Source organism: Labrus bergylta, chromosome 3 (assembly GCF_963930695.1).
Source record: "Labrus bergylta chromosome 3, fLabBer1.1, whole genome shotgun sequence".
Classification (NCBI taxonomy): domain Eukaryota; kingdom Metazoa; phylum Chordata; class Actinopteri; order Labriformes; family Labridae; genus Labrus; species Labrus bergylta.
This window is the reverse complement of record NC_089197.1, coordinates 21,065,671-21,085,372: the sequence shown is the minus strand read 5'-3', so window position 1 is coordinate 21,085,372 and position 19,702 is coordinate 21,065,671. Positions and strand designations below refer to the sequence as shown.

The 19,702-nt window shown below is 39.7% G+C and overlaps 1 protein-coding gene across 2 annotated transcripts in view; it reads left to right on the top strand.

The window, feature by feature from the left end:
• mrvi1 (murine retrovirus integration site 1 homolog) overlaps positions 1-18,147 on the top strand; it is a 28,383-nt gene extending 10,236 nt beyond the window's left edge. Inside the window, exons 13-32 of one of the 2 annotated variants that reach the window (XM_029275431.2) lie at positions 3,378-3,596; positions 5,710-5,816; positions 5,913-5,974; positions 6,804-6,977; positions 7,216-7,293; positions 7,432-7,466; positions 8,205-8,261; positions 8,931-9,395; positions 9,480-9,558; positions 10,476-10,590; positions 10,761-10,791; positions 11,949-12,089; positions 12,314-12,445; positions 13,080-13,233; positions 13,334-13,383; positions 13,863-14,045; positions 15,326-15,387; positions 16,086-16,208; positions 16,406-16,534; positions 17,275-18,147. In XM_029275431.2, the coding sequence (XP_029131264.2) occupies positions 3,378-3,596; positions 5,710-5,816; positions 5,913-5,974; positions 6,804-6,977; positions 7,216-7,293; positions 7,432-7,466; positions 8,205-8,261; positions 8,931-9,395; positions 9,480-9,558; positions 10,476-10,590; positions 10,761-10,791; positions 11,949-12,089; positions 12,314-12,445; positions 13,080-13,233; positions 13,334-13,383; positions 13,863-14,045; positions 15,326-15,387; positions 16,086-16,208; positions 16,406-16,534; positions 17,275-17,437 (2,559 nt within the window). In that variant the 3' untranslated portion in view covers positions 17,438-18,147. The remainder of the gene's footprint in view (positions 1-3,377; positions 3,597-5,709; positions 5,817-5,912; positions 5,975-6,803; positions 6,978-7,215; positions 7,294-7,431; positions 7,467-8,204; positions 8,262-8,930; positions 9,396-9,479; positions 9,559-10,475; positions 10,591-10,760; positions 10,792-11,948; positions 12,090-12,313; positions 12,446-13,079; positions 13,234-13,333; positions 13,384-13,862; positions 14,046-15,325; positions 15,388-16,085; positions 16,209-16,405; positions 16,535-17,274) is intronic. The other variant, XM_065952936.1, reaches the window with a different exon arrangement.
• Positions 18,148-19,702: the final 1,555 nt, after the last annotated feature.

The window sequence follows — 19,702 nt, the reverse complement described above, 5'->3', positions numbered from 1 at the left end:
CACACACACACACACACACACACACACACACACACACACACACACACTCCACAGCAGTCTAAAGAGGCATTCAGAGCCCTTCTCCTTAAATGGTCAAAGCTCCCAGGGAGTGAAAGAGAGGCTGCTGCTGCTGCTGAAAAAAAAAAGGGAACAGAGGGGACGGGAGAAGGAAGGAGAAACTTAGAGGATAGAGGAATTCTCTGAGAAAAAGCCTGAAAGTGACAGTTAGGCTGTGGGGAAGTCGGTTTGCATTGGAGCGATCAGCTGGAGTTTGTGCGTGTGTTTGTGTGTGTGTGTATGTGTGTGTGTGTGTGTGTGTGTGTGTGTGTGTGTGTGTGTGTGTGTTTCGTCGCAGCTCTAGGGCTGGAGTCAGGTAATGTGTGTAATCTCTGTGAACAGGTTCAGAGGATTGGCTGTGTGGAACTGTGGGGTCTGAGGGGTAGATAGTTTTAGGTGGACACATGCAGCAGGTGTTACAGCTCTATCGTGTCCGTGAGAGTGTCTACAGCTGTATCAGACTTGTGCACGAGGTTGTGTTTTTGTACTCTAAGACAGTTTTCGACCTGATGCCGAACATCCAGGGTGAGTTAACATAATCCAGTGTTTCTTTGGAAGTAAAACCTCTCTCTTTCTTTCTTTCTTTTTGCTTTGCGATCAGATAATCTTGTAATTCAGTTCATTTATCTATCCCCTCACCTGATCTATTTTCTTTTCCGCCTCGCACTTCCTCTGCCCTGTAATCTTTGTCTGTGGCACTTCCTCTGCAGCCCTGTACTCTGTGCTTCATACAACCAAATTTCAAACAAATCTGGCAAGAGGGAGCAGACTTATGCAACAGAGGAGGGGAGGAGGGTCGCCTTGTCGTCCCCTGAGGAAAGAGACAGTTTAGTGAGACAACTGCAGTGAGAACTTCAGTTTGACTCTGATGGAAAATAAGTTCCTATCAGAAGAAGTGTGTGTACTGCAATATTTTTGTGTCCTTGAGGAGCTGTGGTGTGGGGACTGACTGAGTTCATGTATGTTCTGTCCTGTTCTCCCACTACAGGAAATATTCTGAGTGATTCAATTACTCTGCAATATTTATCTCAGTGTCATGCTCTGCAGGGAAACAGTCTGCACCATCAAGCCTCCTGCAGGGCAGGTTGGCAGCTTTGTTTTGTCTGGGGTTATTTTTTTTAGATGCTAATTGTTGGTATTTTTTTTTCTTAAATTAAGGATTGAGTAATCAAAAGGAAACATTAACCTGTTAAGCTGCCTTTTCAAGTTTGTTTGGGATTTCTTATGAGGAAGTTATTATATTTGGGATAAAGCAGGTGATAGATACAAAAAAAACAATATGTATCGATAGTGATTTTTGAAGTCTTTTTATGTCTTTTATGTCACACTTTTGTCAAACCTGTGGCAAGAACAGTTCTGATCAGAGAATAAAAATAGGGGTTATATAAAAAGAATTTAAAATTCTAATGTTTTCAGTTGCATAAAATGCAGGTGGTTGTTACCAAAGCCACTCTCATATTTATTTATGCAGTAGAACCAAAATTAGGAGATTTAAAATTGTGTTCTATTATGCTATTCTCTGCATTAATAGAGAAGGGATCTTAATCCTGTCTGATTGTTTTCTTGTCATCAGGAAATATCCTTGCAGCTCACTGGGATTAAGTTAAACAACCCATTTCCTCCCTCATGACTCACAGCCTTTCTGTGGCCTTATGTTCCCAGGAAGATGTCATCTTCCGTGATGACACTTAACAGCACACTTTCTGGCTACACTTTCTGGCTAAAATCACTTTAAGATCAAAAATGACTCGTCCTGAAGACAAAAATTTGAACAAGACCACTCTTAAATACTCATTACTTGCTTGCTAGTGAATGACTACAAGCTATAGAAGTGAAGACAATAGCCACACCTGTGACGCTCATGCATATGTTAATATTTCTATTTCTGGGGCAACCAAATGAATGGGAACTACATTAGCTACCCTTGGAAATAGTGCGTGCATAGTCTGAGCTCTCTGTGCTCCTTCAGAGGATAAAATCTGCTCTGCACTTGGATTTGCATACATTTGTTTCCTAAAGGAAAGAGCTCTGAGTTCAAACATTGGATCAAACTAGCTCCATCCGTATAATTTCACTAAATAATTGTGTTTGTTTTAAGTGAGCCAGGATTGTACACAAAACATCTCTTTAAATCAAATGGAGATAAATAATAGCAATATTTAAGGAAATGATTATTATTATTTTATAGATCAACAAAAAAAAAAATTAGCCAACATTTGGTATTTTTCTGTGCAAAAATAAGTACTTTGCTTATTCCTGCTTCACATATGGGATGTTTGTTTTTGTCTTTGTGACAGACTTCTTTTAGATGTGTTTTTTTGTGAACTGTTGTGATATCTCCTCTGATACTGTAATTGTAAAGAGGTTTTCTTTCCCCTCACAGCTCAGATTCTGCAGGGTTTTGTGTTTCTGCTGACTTTCCTTTGAGAATTCTTGAATGTTTTCCCCCCACAGCCTCTCTGTTTGTTTGACACTGTCTGTCAGGAGTTCAGTGCTTCAGTCTGTGAGAGCAAGAGTTATAACATCTAGCGCAGGCCAGTCTGTGCGTTTCCTCTAAAAATGAAGACGTCTTAATGAAAGTCACTACATGGCGAGAGACGGTTTCAGTTCTTCCCAAATCGCATCAAACACTCTAACACCTTGAAATTTGAATGCCTTTCTTCACGGTCCATTTCATCATTGAAGGAATTATAAGTACAAACTTACTCAAGAGCTTTAAAGTAATCTGTGGGGTTTCTTTCAAAATATTTCCTCAAAAAAGCAGGATGGTAATTATGTTGCTGCATTCTTGCATAAGGATATCGGCACTCTTGTTCTCGTCCACAATGCAAACACTCTTATCCTTTTTGCCACTAGTGGTCAAAAACTTCAAAGGATACCTTCAAGCCAATATTTGCTTCAAATTGGAATAAATAAAGCTTAAGTTTTTTTTTAGTTTTTTTTATTTCACTAATCTACCTTATTGATAATTTGGCGTACAAACAGAGGACACTCTACTCTTGTAAGGGGGTAAGAAGGCTTCAAATATAGTCATTGGAACATTTAAAGATTATGTTTATAGGTTGAATTTCTGTTTTTGATCAAACAGTTTGTGGGAACATTTGCTAATGTCGCTGTTCAAGAGGATGTGGAATGAAGCTATTTTGGGCTACTTTTTTTTTAATCGTGTGATAGATTTGATAGTTCTGCTTTGTCTTATTTTAAGCTGTGGTTAGCCAGAAGACTTCATTTAAAATATTACCATTCATGCATAATGCATTTTTCTCGAACTACTCCTGCATAACCTACACATTTGTTTGTGTCTTCATGTGTTCTTTTAGGTCCAGGAAGAGGAGAAAAACTTGCTGCTTGAATCTCCTTTTGAACAAAGCTGTCAGTCTGTTAAAGAGCCCTGTGACGTCCCCTGTGCTGCTGAAGAACCTTTTGTTTTCCCTCGCACCCGTTCACGCCCCTCGCTGCCCCCCAGCATGCCAACACTGCCTGAGGAAGAGGAGGACTCACCCGAGGAGCTGGACAGTTCCTCCAGCTCTCCCAGTACAGTGAGTGTAACTTTATGTATCACAAACTGTTTGTGTATTTGAAGTATTTGAGGTCGTAAAAGCTGACACTGAGTTTTCTGTTTGACCATGTTGGGGAAATTCCATCCATGTTGCTCCTGAAGTCTGTCTCTAAATAAAAGTATTTTCTTTACCTACAAACTGCTGCTTACAATGAGTAATTATTTTACTCTTGTCAAATGCTCCTGTACTGTTCAGATAAAAACAGTTTTAGCAGCAAATTCTGAACACCCTCCTGATATTTGACACATATGAACTTATTTGGTTTTGATATCATATGTCTGTAGGTGAGTGTTGTGGGGATGTCTTTTCCCACATCATGTTTACAAAGTAATCTGTAATTCCTCTGATTCCTGGATGTTTTATGACTCCATGAAGTCTACATTTAGCTTGTTGTTGCAACTAAATCATCCAAAGTGGAGCCACTGCTGAGGTTTTTAAAATCACGTGTGGAATTCTCTGAAGAGCTCGCTCAAATACTCTTGAATGTAACATTTCACATTATGAATTTCTTGATGATCATCAGGTTTGATCTAAAAGGACCTGGAAACTTTGTCAACGCAAGCTGTAGCAAATTCTCCATTGGACATTTTGAGGGTCATTTCAAACTGCATTCAAAAGATTTACACTTTCAAGTTGCATCATTTAGCCAGAACACTAAAAAAGCTCTGTTCTATTTCATTCTTCCTGACCGCCAGAGGCAGTTCTGAACACCGGATAATATCTGGCTTGTACACGCGCAGGTCAAGTATTTCATATCAACAAAGCTATATGTGACCTGAGATGACGTATGACGTAGCTTAAATGGCCTGCGTCATAAAAAAAACCCAACAACTTTATTTTGGAATGATTTCTTCTCTAAATTGTTCGAGCTTAAAAGGACACTTTCTACAGAAAGTTAAATTGCTGCTGAGGTTTTTTAATGTCATGTTTTGATTATTTCAATACAGAAACATTTTTTCCAAGTTTACTTACACCGTAGAAGAATGATCACAACAAATATTTGTATGACTAGGAGGAAGTAGAAATAAATGGATTTGAAATCTTTTTGACATTTGGGTGAAATGCCTTTCTAAATCATGACCATACTAAAAGTTAGAGTTCACAACACTATAAAGAACTCTGAATAAAAGAGTAAAGTGGTAGACAGTCTCCAGAGAATGTCTTCCTTGGTAAGCTCTCATTACCAAACAGGCTAGATCAGACATCTCTGCAGGATGTAATGAAGCTGAGTGATCTAATTTTCAGGACATATGCCAACACTATAACAAAGTCCATGTTTATTACAGCACAGCCGTGGCCTCTCGAGTGCAAAGATAAGATGTGAGAGGAGCTCTTAGAGAACCAGTGTTTGATTTCAGTCTGTGCTCTTATGCTTGTCTTATGATGGTTGGGATTTTATGATAGAGAAATTTGAATAACTGTCTATAAGTTTTCAAAATGCAACACGAGTCCATGTTTGGGGCAGTGGCGTGGTTTATGAAGTTCAGTTTTCTTTTTTCAGTTTTTGTGGCCTTAATATTTCAATATCTCTTGTAAGTGCCTCAATTAAATGGAAACTCAACCATGAATTGCTCTTTCTAAAATATTTGTGGCAATGTTCATGTGCTGAATATTATTCAGCATCATTTGCAATTCTTCCTCTCCTTGTTTTGAGTTGCTGCTAAAAAATAAACGTTTTATGGCTGCCCTAACAAAACACAACAATTAACTAATCAAATAAATTCAAGAGTTATTTTCATGTGTAAAGCTGTTATTGGTTACCTGTTTATAAATTGCATCACATAATGCACATCCTCCATGCTGCCGTTGTCCAAAACTGTAGCTAAGGCTAACCTCTCTTAGCCATCCCCAAGGCATCAGGGTTCTTGCCTTGTTTGGAAAGATGTACAACAGAAACATAGTTTTTGCCAACTGGTTTGGCTGTGTAGCTTTTTGTATTCCTAATGCTTCCACTGGTTGGACTGTGGTGCTCTGAACCTCCAGTCTATCTGGAGCTGTTTGATGAAAATAAAATATCTCTTACATGTATGCCAGTTTTGCTTGAATCTTGTCATATCTCTTGACATTTGCTTTTATTGTGTGTTTTGCAAAGTCTAACCCGGGTGAAAATCGACCTGTCACCATGACTGCCCCCACTATTGTCTACCCACAGCAGGCCACTATAGTCCAGCCAGATGGAGGTCCACTAGAGCTGTCCAGGTAACTGTTTACTATCTTCAACACTAAGAAAGAGCGCTTTATTTTAGCTGACTACAAGATTGATGCATCTGAATCTTTCCTTTTTCTTTCCTCAAGACCACACAGTCCAAGAGCTCGCCTGGCAAGAAAATCGTCTGCTGGACCCATCACCACTGTTGGTGGGTTAAACCTGAACACACACAAGCTGTTTTTTTTTAACATATGCACTCCTGAACATTTTTAGAAATATTTCAGGACTGTCCCTGGAATTTTCCAAAAACTATTCAAACTTGTCCCGAGACATGACATAATGTCAACAAGACGTTTTACCAAGCTTGCAGGCAAAGCAAATTCTGATGTTTTAATTACATTTTTCCCTTTATACCAATGCTCCATGTTATTGGACATATCCACAGTATTAACTAAAAAGCCATGAAGAACATACTGGGGAGCTTTTACTGTGTGCTTCTTCACAAATCTTGGACTAAGTTTGGTCAAACATGTCCTGAGACTTGAAACTATCTGTGTGTCCTCCCTCATGCCTGCAATGTTTTTCTGCTTTGATTAACTTCCATGTGGATGGTTGCTTTTTTTAGAGGAGAGGGGAGATAAAAACATCCATCACTTGGCCAGCCCTCATCACCTGATCTATTGGCTCTCATGCATCTGTGAATTACATCTTGGTCTGAGACTTTATACCAAGAAATCCCACTTAAATGTCTTCTTCAAAGGACTCTGACCAAAGGAAAATTATGAACTTCTTGTGCTTGAAATATTTATGTTTCTAAAGCCTTATCATCAAATGTTTTGCCAAAATAGCAGCACAAGTCTACTTATTGAGATCACTGTGCCTATAGCTGTTTTTGTGTGCTCCATTTTGACACGTAAATACAATGATGTGTCCAAGCATCAATATGGAGAGTCATAGGAAATCTAACAAGTGTTAATGTGTGATCTGTTGTGTGTGTGTGTGTGTGTGTGTGTACACATGTGCATTGTCCGTCACAGACAGCACAGGTAACGTGATCGACTTGGTGAAAGATCCGCTACCTGAGCTGCAGCTCTCTGAGGAAGATCGACAGAAGAACCTGGACCTGCTCGAACAGGCCAAGAAGGTCAGCGACCGCTTCCTGACACGCCGTGGCCGCCGCTCCACCGGCAGCCTCTCAGAATCCCCCACAGGTAGTGAACACACACACACACACAAACAGACACTAAGACTAAACATGTAGATCATATTTAAGCATTAGTTTACAGGTAGGAACTATTCCTTATATCAGGACCTTTTTTTGGTATGTTTTTGTGACGGCTTCTGAGTAATTTATGGTAATTATGACGCACATATCTTGATTTAGTTTGTTATTTTGACTTGAACTGGATAAGGTATTAAATTAAACACAAATATTTTTCTTCTCCTCAGCTCTTTCTCCAACTCCAACCCCGTCGTCCTCACCATGTCAATCTAGAAGCAGCTCACTGACTGTGGCTCCTCAACCAGGTTATTCACTTTTGCCTAGCTTGTTTAAATCTATTCCAACAACTTATATCTTTTTATTTCAACCAGTTTCACCATTTTTGGTTGCTGGAGTCTGCAACAATACATTCTGATGGTTGTTTTCTTTTATGTTTCCCACAGAGGCGACCCATGTCAACTCACAGTCAGCTGGGCAGGTAAAGAAAATGTTTTTGTTTAAACAATACTCATATTAGGGCAATTGACTGGCGACCAGTCCAGGGTTTATCCTGCCTGTTGCCCAATGACAGCTGGGATCGGCTCCAGCCCCCCACGACACTGAACGGGAAAAGGGGAATAGATAATGGATGGATGGACTGGGGGAGCTGTTCAGCAGATATTTTTCACATTTGAATTTTAAAAGTTGGCTTTGTTTCTTTCAATATACCTCTGGGATGGCACCAGGGTGTCTGCACCATTCTTGTGAACATGTTATCTTAGATCTGCCCTTTAGGGACTGCCTAACATATAAATAAAAAAAATTCCCACAAAATGTATATGCCACGTGTAACACTACTAAACCAAATAGTATAGATATTTGATATAATAAATCACGAGGTGACCTTTTATACACAAAAGCTCAAAGTTCAGCTACACAATTTCTCTTGTCCCATTTTTGTGTATGTGAAAATTCAGGAGTCCCTGGTGGAACGTTTATTTACATCCTTTCGAGAAACTCTCAGTGGTCTCATAGGTCATTCTGTGGGAAGTAAACTACAACATGGCTGGTTAGAAGAGGCTAACAATAACAAGGCATTTATCATAGTTTTCCTTTCTGTTGGGTTTCTAATAATGCTCAACTATTTGTGTCTGATTTTAATTATCCAGAAATTCTCTGTACTTTTCAGTTACTGTAATATTATCTTACAAATGTGACATCTTTTCCTTTCTTGTAGCACCTTGGGGTGCCTCCGGGGCGAGAACAGCATGACTTTACATCACAGGATAAAGAGGTCAGATTGACAAATTCACTCACTGTGTTTTGTAGAAGAGGGATGTTGTCCTTCACTCAGTCAGCCCCATGTTTACAGAGGAAGGGAGTCAAGAGACATCACTCGAAGGCCTCAACAGGCTTCAACTCACAACATGAAAACACATTTTCTGACCTGTGTCTTAAGTATTCAGATGTTTTTCTTCATGGCAGTTGAAGGGTGACTTAATTGTTTTTTAAGTGTTCACACATCCAATTGTCTGTGGTGATGCTGGGAAAGAGTAGTGCGCAGGATTTTTCTTTTCAAGTTATGACTTAATTGTTTAAAAGTATGTGTCAACGATTGTTTGATGTGTTGCCATGACATTTTGTGCAAACATTTAGTTTTTCCTTGTTACCAGGATTTTGATTTGTCCAATACATAAACATTGTAATCTAAAGCCAAATGCTTGACTTGTCAACATATTCCCATGCTAGCATTTAGCTCATATCACTGCTGCGCCTCATTACAGCCACAAAAAGCTTGCAGCTTGTGTGCCTGCAGGTTTTGTTTTAATATCTTTGAGATTAATGTCTGATGAAGGGGCTGAAGTATTTTACATTCTTTGTCAATACAAACATCGAATTGTAATTGAAGTACTCCTAGTTTGTGATCACAACAGGTCCCTAATGGTGATTTATATCTTGCTAGTTTCAGGGAAACAGACTGTTGATGGACTGGAAGCCAGCTGAGAAGCGGAAAGTGTCCTCTGGGACTCTAACGCCCCGTTTTGCCGTTCAGAAGGAGAACTGTGATCCTTCTCTACCTAAGAGTCCTTCAGCTTTTAGTAAAGCAGACGAAGGAGCTGGTCCAGGGCTTAACCTCAACCAGGCCCCAGCCACAGGGGTGGCCAAGCCCGTCCCTCGACCCCCTACTCAACTGGCCCCCTGTACAGCAGAGATCAAGACAATTGGGGCATTCCCTCCTCTAATGAGGGCTGTTTCCTGGGATGCTGTAGGCAGCCTTAACTCTAGAAATGGAGCCCCAAGTTTTCCTCCGACATTGGAGGAAACCTTCGTGGAAAATCCCAGGGAAGCTGTGTTTAAGTCATCAGGAGGGTACAAGGACCTCCCCAGCCAGTCCGGGAGTGTACATAAACTCTCTAAACTCAAAGAGGTTGAGTATTTGTGCTTTTGTAGTCAAATGCCCCTAATGTGAAAGATGTCAGAAGTTCTCATGTGTGACTTTTTTTGTTAACAGGAGCACAAGCTGATGCGTACCCCAAGCATTCTGGGATCAAAGTTACCAGACTTGAGTGAAGCTGCTGAACAGGAAAAAGGTAGCAGTCCTCTTGTTTGCCCTCTTTTTCTCCAGCGAGGCAGAGAGTACTTTCAGCAGAACATTAAGCGACGCTTTCAGGGTGTGCACTTCCTGAATCTCAAGGAAAATCTGTTCCAGTCACAAAATCATAACGATATGTCCTTTCTTTTCCTCTGCCACACATTTACTGGCAACCACTTAACAGAAAAAATGGATGTTGTTTTTCTTTTCCATCAGAAGGTGGCATGATTGTTAAGGCCTGAAGCCAAAGACCAGCTATGGAACATTATATCAGGAAATGTGTTCACATTTTTGAGAGCTGTAGACCTGAGACTGAAGTCATTTTAACAAGGACTTCAGTCTTAACTAGGACATTCTTTAAAACCTGGCTTGTTCTGCTGCTGTGCAACATTTCTCTTTTAATTATTTTAAGGAAAAGTTACACATTTTTCACTTTGATGAAAAGGGAGTCACAGAGTTGCTTTACATAACATTTAAAAAATAAAGGCAGCTCTTTCATGAACACCTTTGCACTAAAAGATAGCCAGACATTACTGATAATGCTGCTGCTAATTATGATGATATTGTGGATGGTGTTGATGAGGACATTCATGATGAAGATGACAATGATGACATTGATGTTGATTTAATAAACAAAATTTCCCATACACTCTGTACATTACCTCTGTGCCCTGCCTTTCATCACATGTGTCTGATCAGGGTTGAGACTGTTTGTTGGCACTTGCTGATGTTGTTTCCTTCAGTGTTGATACTTGCTTGTGTTGTATTTACTCTCAGCTATACAGTATGTTGCTTTGAACAAAAGTGTCTGATGAAATGAAAATGTGACTTAAAGATGTGTTGTTAATGAAGACCTCAAATGCCTTTTTAGATATGGTATTTATTTTCAGGTCTGATAATGCAACAATGTTTCAGCAGGTCCTTCATCTTCAACAAACTCAGAGGAAGCAAAAGAGAAGTCTGAAGCCATGCCAAACATTTCTGACGTGATGCTGAGAAAACTCAAACTTCACCGAGGTCTACCAGGCTGGTGTGTAATATAACTGCTGCTTCTTTTATTAACTTTCAACCTTTTCTTTCTTATCTAATCTCTTGAAGAAAAACAACAACAATAACCCTCCTTGCATCTAACTTTACTGTTTACAAATCTTGTATGTAAAGTACTGACATACTAACAGCTCATCTTTGGTTTCATTCCAGTGCACCCCCACTCACTGAAAAAGAAGTCGAGGTTTGTATTTCTTTTAAATGCCATTCGCGATCAATGTCTGTGAAATGACTTTGCTTGTGCATGCTTTGGTTTGATTTGGTGCTTTGCTTGTGCTGGTCTGCAGATCAAGGGAAAAGTTTGACAGTTAAGGAAAAACACTTCTATGCTGTCTTATAGAGAGTTAAATGAGAAGATTGATCTCCTTTACATGAGCGGTATCAAACTTCTCAAGTCATTCTTGAAAAGACGGCAAAAAATTATTTCATGAAATGTCATGCTCTAGTTGTAATTAACAACATTAGGAAAAAAAATTTAAGAGAAAGTTTGAAAGGACTGCATGAAAGGCTTTTGTATACACAGTAATTTAATTAAACTTAAACCCTTAAACACAACTGAAATTCTTAAATAACAATAGAATGGCTTACTACCATGCACTGCCTCCTAAAAAATATATTCAATTTGATATTCTCATTTCCACCTTCAATCCACTATCCAGTAATAAACTGTTTGCAGGAGTCATCACCCATCATAATGGGTTATAAAACAGACCTCCAACAGTAACCCCATGTACAATAAATTGTGTTCAAACATTAACGGCAGATTTATTGTTCCACTCCGTGCTGAACATTTGCCACGCACAGGCCGGCACAGACCCGTGTGTATAATAACCTGTTTAATCACAAGAAAATGACTTGCACAGTCATAAAAACTATGTTTTGTTCCTGATCAGACTGAAGAGTCTCTGAGCAATTTCCTGTGGAAAAAAGGTAGACATTAGTGACGTTGTCGGGCTCCAGCTGAAGCCACTCTTGCTGCTCCCTGGGGTGTGTGTGTTTGTATCAGGAAAGTCAGAGAGGTCATATATTTCCTCTGAGCTGCGGCCATGTATGTCAGAAAATTGCGCAGGCTGGCTTTGATCATCACAGCACAACATCAGGAGGTCAGAACCACAGCTTGTTCCCAGGGCTGCCTGATTCTCTGTCACGTGTTATCAAATTAAAGTTATCATTTTAGTATTACATAATTAGTGTGTCTATGTGTATGTGCACTACAGTGGGAGTGTTTACCATGGACACCTCTAAGTTGGTGTGCTGCCATCTCCAGCAATTCATCGGTATTTAATGTGCTGTGTAGTGTGCCATTTTGTGTTTCATATTGCAGTACTTTCCTCCCCACAGAATGCATTCGTGCAGCTGTCTCTGGCCTTCCGTAATGACAACTACACCCTGGAGATGCGGCTCAAACAGGCAGAGAGGGAGAGGAACCTGACTGAGGAAGACACGGAGAAAGAGCTCAAGGAGTTCAAAGGAGCCCTAAAGGTCAGTCCTGTAAAACATCATCCTGTAAGGGGACTTACTCACTTGAAACAGAGAACTCCCTCTGGCTCTTTAGTACTCGGTCATCTGCTCAATGTTTCCTGAAAGTGTCCCAACAGTAAATATTTATCTTGTCTGACTCCACTCCCAGGTGCAATGGGAACATGCATGTCCACGTTGTCTTCCTGAGAGAGCTCTAAGACGTTGTTGTTTGTTGACGTTTGCAGATCACTGCGCCACAGTGGCAGAACCTGGAGCAGCGTGAGTCGTACCAGCGCCTCATAGAGACTCTGACCGTGCTGCATCGACTGGCCACACGGCTCTCCAGCAGAGCAGAGATAGTTGGAGCAGTCCGACAGGTACAGTTACACAAATAAGAATGTAAAGGAAAGACAATGACAGAAAAAAAGAGAGTGCTGCATTGTGGGACTGGTTGTTTAAAAAGCTACTGCTTGTTTTGTCAGTTTCTAAAAATCATGATCTTTTCTGGTATTTTATCTGATGTCACAGCTGACCTCACGTGGACCAAAGCAAACATCAGTTAGTGGGCACATTTATTGTTTTTGCAGCACAGACATTTGTTATTTGTACTCCCAAGCTACTTATATGAATTACTTAGTGATCTTTGTACTGCTGCCAATCTATGTATAACCCATTAATTATGAGTCTCCTTAAAGTTGAAATAACTGATGAACCTCTATAACATGGCCCTTTGGTTCAGTTCCCAGTTGCATTAACATGGCATACAGATGGTTTAAAGTTAATGCTGCATTTCCAGCCGCAAGAGCATAAATAGTGTTTTCACTGTAGAGGACTTTTGAGAGGAGTCCCTGAGACTTTATTCAGCAAGACTTACAGCCTACTCCCTCCGCTGCAGTTCTTAGAATTGCCCAAAAATCCCACTCAGCTAAAACCTTGTAAAGTTGAACTGTTTCTGTGCAGGTATCTGTTGTTATGCAGCCCTGTATTGACTGACCTATCATTGTGCAACAGGAGAAACGTATGAACAAGGCCACTGAGGTCATGATGCAGTATGTAGAAAACCTGAAGAGGACATATGAGAAGGACCACGCAGAGCTGATGGAGTTTAAGAAGCTGGCCAACCAGAACTCTACTCGCTGTTATGGAGGATCTGTAGACACAGGAGGTAAGACTGCACTCAGGTGACTGCTTTAAAATCAAGCCCTGAGAACACACAGAACGAAACGGAGCCAAACTGATTGGATTTTCTTGTCGGTCTTTTATAGATGATGGCGTTCCACGGCCGTCAAGATCAATGTCACTCACACTTGGAAAGGTAAGCATTCATTTTCAGAGGGAGGTTTTGTAGTGCTAAAATAAAAGAGTTATCAATTAGATTTTGCTAATGGGAAATTCAATAAATCCTTTTGGCAAAATACCAAAAATTAAAACCTAAAGATTGGCTGCCTTTTTTGTTTCCTTGATTGAAAATGAAATGTCTTTGGATTTCCATTATAGCGTCATTATCTCTGCTATAGTCATTATAGCAGAGATTAGAGCTAAGTGCTAGGCTAAAGCTAGAGTATAATATTTTCCATGTTTACATTCTTGGTTTATTTTGTTAGCCTACTAAAAAATTGCAAATAAAGTACCACACAGGATGTTGGCCATGTATTTTATTTTATAATTTAACTTAATGAGCTTACGAGACAAAATGTTTGGTACTTGTTTCAGGCTAGTTTTTTTGCTCTACTGGTTTTGTTGTGTTTGTTTTGACTCTATTACACCACTCAGAAGCATCTGTCTCCTCTCTAGGCATTGCCCAGGCGTAGGGTGAGCGTAGCTGTGGTGCCTAAGTTTAACCTCCTGAACATCCCAGGTCAGACCCCGGCCACAGCCGGCCCGGGCCCCATCACAGGACCAAACATAGGACCAAACGCAGGACCAATCACAGGACCAAACATAGGACCCACAGCTGGTGCTGCTCTTCCTGTCCTGGTAGGTCTTCCTGTCAGGAAATAATGGGGGATACAAAATTGTACATTTACTGAATCACCATTCAACTCAGGACACTTGTGAATGAAAACGTTCACTATTAGGACATCAGGTTAGTGTTTTCAAATGTTGTCAACAATCTGTTTCACACTGCTGTGAATTACTGGTTATGATATTTGAATCCTGCCTAAGGTCTATTAATTGTCTGTAGAAGAATAACTGAATGCATTCAGTAAAGTCACAACTTTCTGGAAGAGAAACTTCCCAAAAGTCTGCCCATTTGTATGCTTTGTAGAAAAGTGATTAAGTACAACAACTAAGTAAAGAATCTCCCCTGTTGTGAAAGTGAAACATGTGCTAGATGCTAACATTAGCAAGCAATAGTCAAAGCAGACCAGAATATCAAACACATTCTAGGTCACAACTCGCCGAAGTCAAGGCGTCTATAGCCCATTGTATGGCTAAGGTTTACGTCCTTATGGTGTAGTTGGGAGTGACGAGTGACAAATTATTAGTTTATTTTTTTAAAGGGAAAAATCAAACAAAAGTCACACCTTGTACAATTCTGGAATCCCTACACGGAAAGGCATCAATAAAATAAATTATCCAACTTCCCATGGTAATGGGTTCATTTCAGTTATTTTCACAATATCTTGACTCCTTATTTGGGACTTGGGTTGTTTGAGTATAACAGATAATTGAATCACATTATCTCAGAAAAAAACGCTTGTTTTCTCTTGTTAATGCGATAGTTTTATGGATACCTACAAAATGAAACAATAGTCTGCTGCGATAGGCCAGACCATGACATGACATCATGCCATTGCCTACACTAATGAGGCAAGTTAAGCCTATTTCTGTGCTTGTTTGTGCTTTTGAATTCCAAGGATACCAGATGAAAAAGAAAAGAAAAAAGTCTCTTGACAACATTTAGGAATTACTTGTCGTTGGAAAGAAATTAAAGAAAATGTATGGATGCATGTCCGCTTAGAGGTTCCTTGATATATATTCTTAGTGTTCTCTCGATTATCCTCTCAACCCGTTATGCGACTGTTTGGAAGGACCTGAGCTCAATATTGAGAAACACTGAAAAAACATAATATAAAGTAGTTATAAATAAGTATCTCCACTTTGAGTATCTTTAACAGTTCAATGCTGCTTGAAAACACATCCGTAGCTCCAACAATCTGATAATGCCAGGATTATCAGATTGGTACTTTGTCTCAAGTAAATGATGTGAATACTGCTTTTTAATTAAAATGTTTCAACATTCTTCTCATTAGTGTGAAGCAAGTGATGTGAAAGGCACTACTCCAACAGCGGCAGCACAACCTGCAGTAGAAAGGTATGGTTTCATGCATGTTGTTTGTTTTGCCCACCCCACACACACACACACACACACACACACACACACACACACACACACACACGCACAGGACTGCATGTACAGCATGCATGCATACCATTACTTGATTTCGAAGGTCACCCCACAGTCCTTGAAACAATGGACAGAGACCAGCCTGAACCTCCATTCATGCTTATCAAAAGTGTTTTGTGCTGCAGTGTGACCTTCATGTTGTTTGTTTGACCTTCAGGATGTGTTTTACAGTGCAGAGAAAGCCCCAGTGAGATGGAAATAACCCTGAAAGCATAAGAAATAATCAAGCCCTGCTGCAGTGGCTGGATATGTTAACCATGGTCGGAATCTAAACATTTGTGCAAGACTTTGACAAAGTCCAGAGACACAGTGCTCCAATCATATACTGGTTATAAAGTGAGCTAGAGTGGAGATCTCGAGGGTCTGTGCTTTATGTTCCGTGTGGAGACGAGAATAGAAGTTACAAAAAAAAGCAAAGTGCAAGCTCCATTTTTTCTCTGTTTTGAAATGCCTGGTCCGTGACTGTGATTTTAATGCTGGATGTTGTCTGTGAGAGGACAAGGCCACTGTGTTGTGATGGAATAAAACCACTCGGTTTTATAACTTCTGCTTTGATAGTAGTGGTGTCCAAGGCTGACTGTTCTTTCCCATCTGAAACAATGCAGTGGAAAGAGTGTGTCGGTGCAGGAAAGTGAGCCAGCCAAACCTGCAGTCAACTTAGAGGAGATCAGAGCCGAGATCAGAGCCGAGCTAAAGGCTAAGATCGAGGAGGAGTCATATAATAAAGGGTGAGGCCTTCTCTCCTATTCCTTAACTACACACAAACATAACCTGTATTATGATTTCAGTTATGTGGTTGTTATTGGGGAACATTTTCTAAGCTGCATGATGTTAAAGTATACAGAGATTTTACACATAATCATTAGTAAGTCTACATAATTAGTTATCGTCTGATGGTAGTTAATTTGAACATTTTAATATGCAGCTACCAAGAGGGACTGAAGCAAAGTAAAGTGCTACAGGAGGAGAAAGGTGAAGAAGAAAACCCTGCAGAGAAATTGCTGGATATGAAAAATAAGGATGAAGAGAGTGGGAAGAAGATAAAGACGAGCAGGTAAAGTGAATCTGTGGAGCAGGTTTCTGTTAGTTGAGCTCTGAAAGTATAAGCTGACCACATGCCACTGAATCTCATCTACACCACAAGAATACACCCCATCAAGTAATGACAAGAAATGAATACTGTCAGAAGTCCATCAGCTTTTGTATAGACACTCTGTACCTATTTTATTGAACATTTTGTTTCTATAGCATTGAAAAAAACAAGACAGGACAGTTTTATTGCCTGGCACTGACAGTGATGTGACAAACATTGTAGATAGAAAATCAAGCAACGAAAAGATCAAATGAAAGAAAGTCAAGATGAATGGGACCACTCTGAATGCAGATACAGAGACGTACTGTATGTCTGCCATTCAAGGAAATTATTTTCTCCTTTATTAACAACTCCAACTCTTCTTTATTTATAAAGCACTTTGCATACATAAAAAGTATGCAGATGGACAGTATATAAAAACAGAAAATGACAAATAGATCAAAGCCTAAAAGACTAAAACAGGAAAGACAGTAGTTGATAATTAAAATAGAAAATAGTTAGAAATAATAACATTTGTACAAATTAATCAATTTAAAGCAAATCAAATGTAAACACAATGATACAAATGTTGGCCATGGCTATACAATGACTCCAAACTAAAAGCCAGATAATAAAGGTAGGTTTTTAGTTTAAACAAACATTTAAAACCCTTTATTATGAAATCATCAGATCTTTACTCGATGATGTCATGATCTCCACAGGAGGATGCAGGAAGTCATCTTTCTTCTTGGTCGGGTTTGTCCGAAGATTCCTGTGAGTCGAAGACTTCTCTGGATCGCCCTCACGCTGTTCGTGGTGATGTGTCTGGTTATCAGTATTTTTACCTTCTTCAGCGACAAATACAGCAGACGTGAGGACACGTAAGCGAATGAGGAGTTTATGCGAGGGGAGAGATGAAGACGTTTGGACTGAAGTGTAAAACCTCAAAAAACCACAATAACAGAGACAACAGGAACCACCTGTCTGTCAGTTTACCAGATCGCCACTCTCGGACTGACTTGAATCTGTGACCCCGACTCTTCAGGGTTGAAGACTTTCTTTGGAGGTTTTATGAAATGTTGCCTTTGTAAGTTTAACAGCAATAATGATGATGATGATGATCTTGTTTGACCGGGAACATTTGAAGATTGTTTGCTACAGCTCGGAAAAAAAAACATTTTTGTTTAGGGACCAAAACTTTCCATTTAAAACCACAATAGAAATGTGTATTTTAATCTGCACTCGATTGTGAAAATATAATCTCTCAGGTCCAATAGAAGCTAAAGCCTAACTAAAGATACTGAAGTCATATTTAAAGATATAGAAAATAAATGTGTCATTTCTATCATGTGTATTTATATATTTTAAAATATAGCACATTCCAAAGTAGTGCAATATTTTGCAGTCGATGGTTGTAGTTTGTGTTATTTTGGATTGTGTCTTCAGAGCACTGAGATATTTTCTGTATGAATGAGAGCACTGTTAAAATGGCCTTTTTAAAACCTTCTAAGCACATGTGTGCCTTCCTGTGGTATTTGTTCTCTGTAGATTGTATGCTCTGCCACTTCACCTTTTAATAAAGGTGCCTGAAAACACATTGTTGTCATTTACATTGGAATAACCTGCCCGACCATATGATGATAAAATCCCTCCCATGGGTTCTGTAAACCTGCTACAGTCACACATGTTTTGGTCACCTGGCAGGAGACAAGACGCCGAAAACATAGAAAGAAGTTTTGCGTGTAGCATTGACAAATTATTGTGGTATGAAATGTTATGGTTAACTTTATGTATTTTTACCTGTTTGATATGAAGTAGTGGCCAGAGTGTCCTGGCCATGACAGGCAGCAGCACAGTTAACTAAGTTTCAGACAAACATCGACCTTACTGTTGCTAATCTTCACATCTCGCATTTACTGAGCAACGTTTGATCAATTTGGAGTCATAAATGTCACCACAACATGAATATAAGTCCTGTATTTCCCCCTGCTGAGGGAGATATCTGGCTCTGAAGCTGTGAAAAGCTCCATTATGTTCCCCAACCAGTCTCTAATTTTGTATTTCTGCTGCTTATTGCTGAGCAGGCGATAAAAGCAGCTACTGCTTTAAAACAATGCATTGACAGCAGTGAGATTTAACCAAACATTTTGGGATATACAGGAAAACGATCAGCTGAAACTCTGTATGACACTTCGTTAACCTAGAAAAACTATTATTACTATTATTCTGTGCTGGAGCAAAAGAACCCCCCACACACACACACATTGTAAATCCTTCATTTGAAACAGTGTTATCATAAAAGTTACACATTCCTCAAAGGAAAAGATCAATGTGTTCTAGGTCATTGATTCCATTGTCTTTAATGACACAGACATGAAGGCTTTCCTTATAATGACAAGCATAATTCACTGGAAAAAATGTTTTTTAACTATAAAAAAAATCAAGAGGTTTCTTTGTTTCTTTGTTTATTTGGATCCCCATTAGCCACCACCTAGCAACTACTCTCCCTTGGGCCCTTCATACAAACATGAAGGAAATCTTTCCCGGGAAACATCTCACAGGAGGAATAGCCTTGGTGTAAGTTTTATGATTTACAGGAATTGAATCAGCAACCCCATGTGCTTTTCCTTCCATCACAAATCAAAAGTCTGCTTCCGTCAAAACCTGGGAAAAAACATTGTTGTTCATAACCACAACTTCTCTAGCCCAACATATTCTCAATAGAGTTGCTCAATTAAGTCATGAGAGCATTACATTAAACATAACATTGGTTTAACCCAATGGGGTATATAACCAACACTCAAACCAATAGAAGTGAAATACCTATTCTTTTCCGTAGCTCCTGATGGTCATTTATTATCGTGCCACAGACCTCATTGACGCCTCACATCTGCGCGTTGGTCAGCACTTTTTGCGTCATTTCCTGCCTGCAGGGATTGTGCAGAGATGTTTTTGTGGAAGTGGGATGTGGTCGTGTGCCAGAGGCTCATCAGAGGACACCAGAGATCATAAGCACATTCATGATTGAATAATGCCCCTCGGGAGGAAGTCATTTGGACAGAGAGCCCAGAGTCAGATGTCAGTAGCAGTGCAAATCGCTGAAGACAGCTTTTAAATCAACGTGTATTATTTTACAGGTCTAGAGTTTGA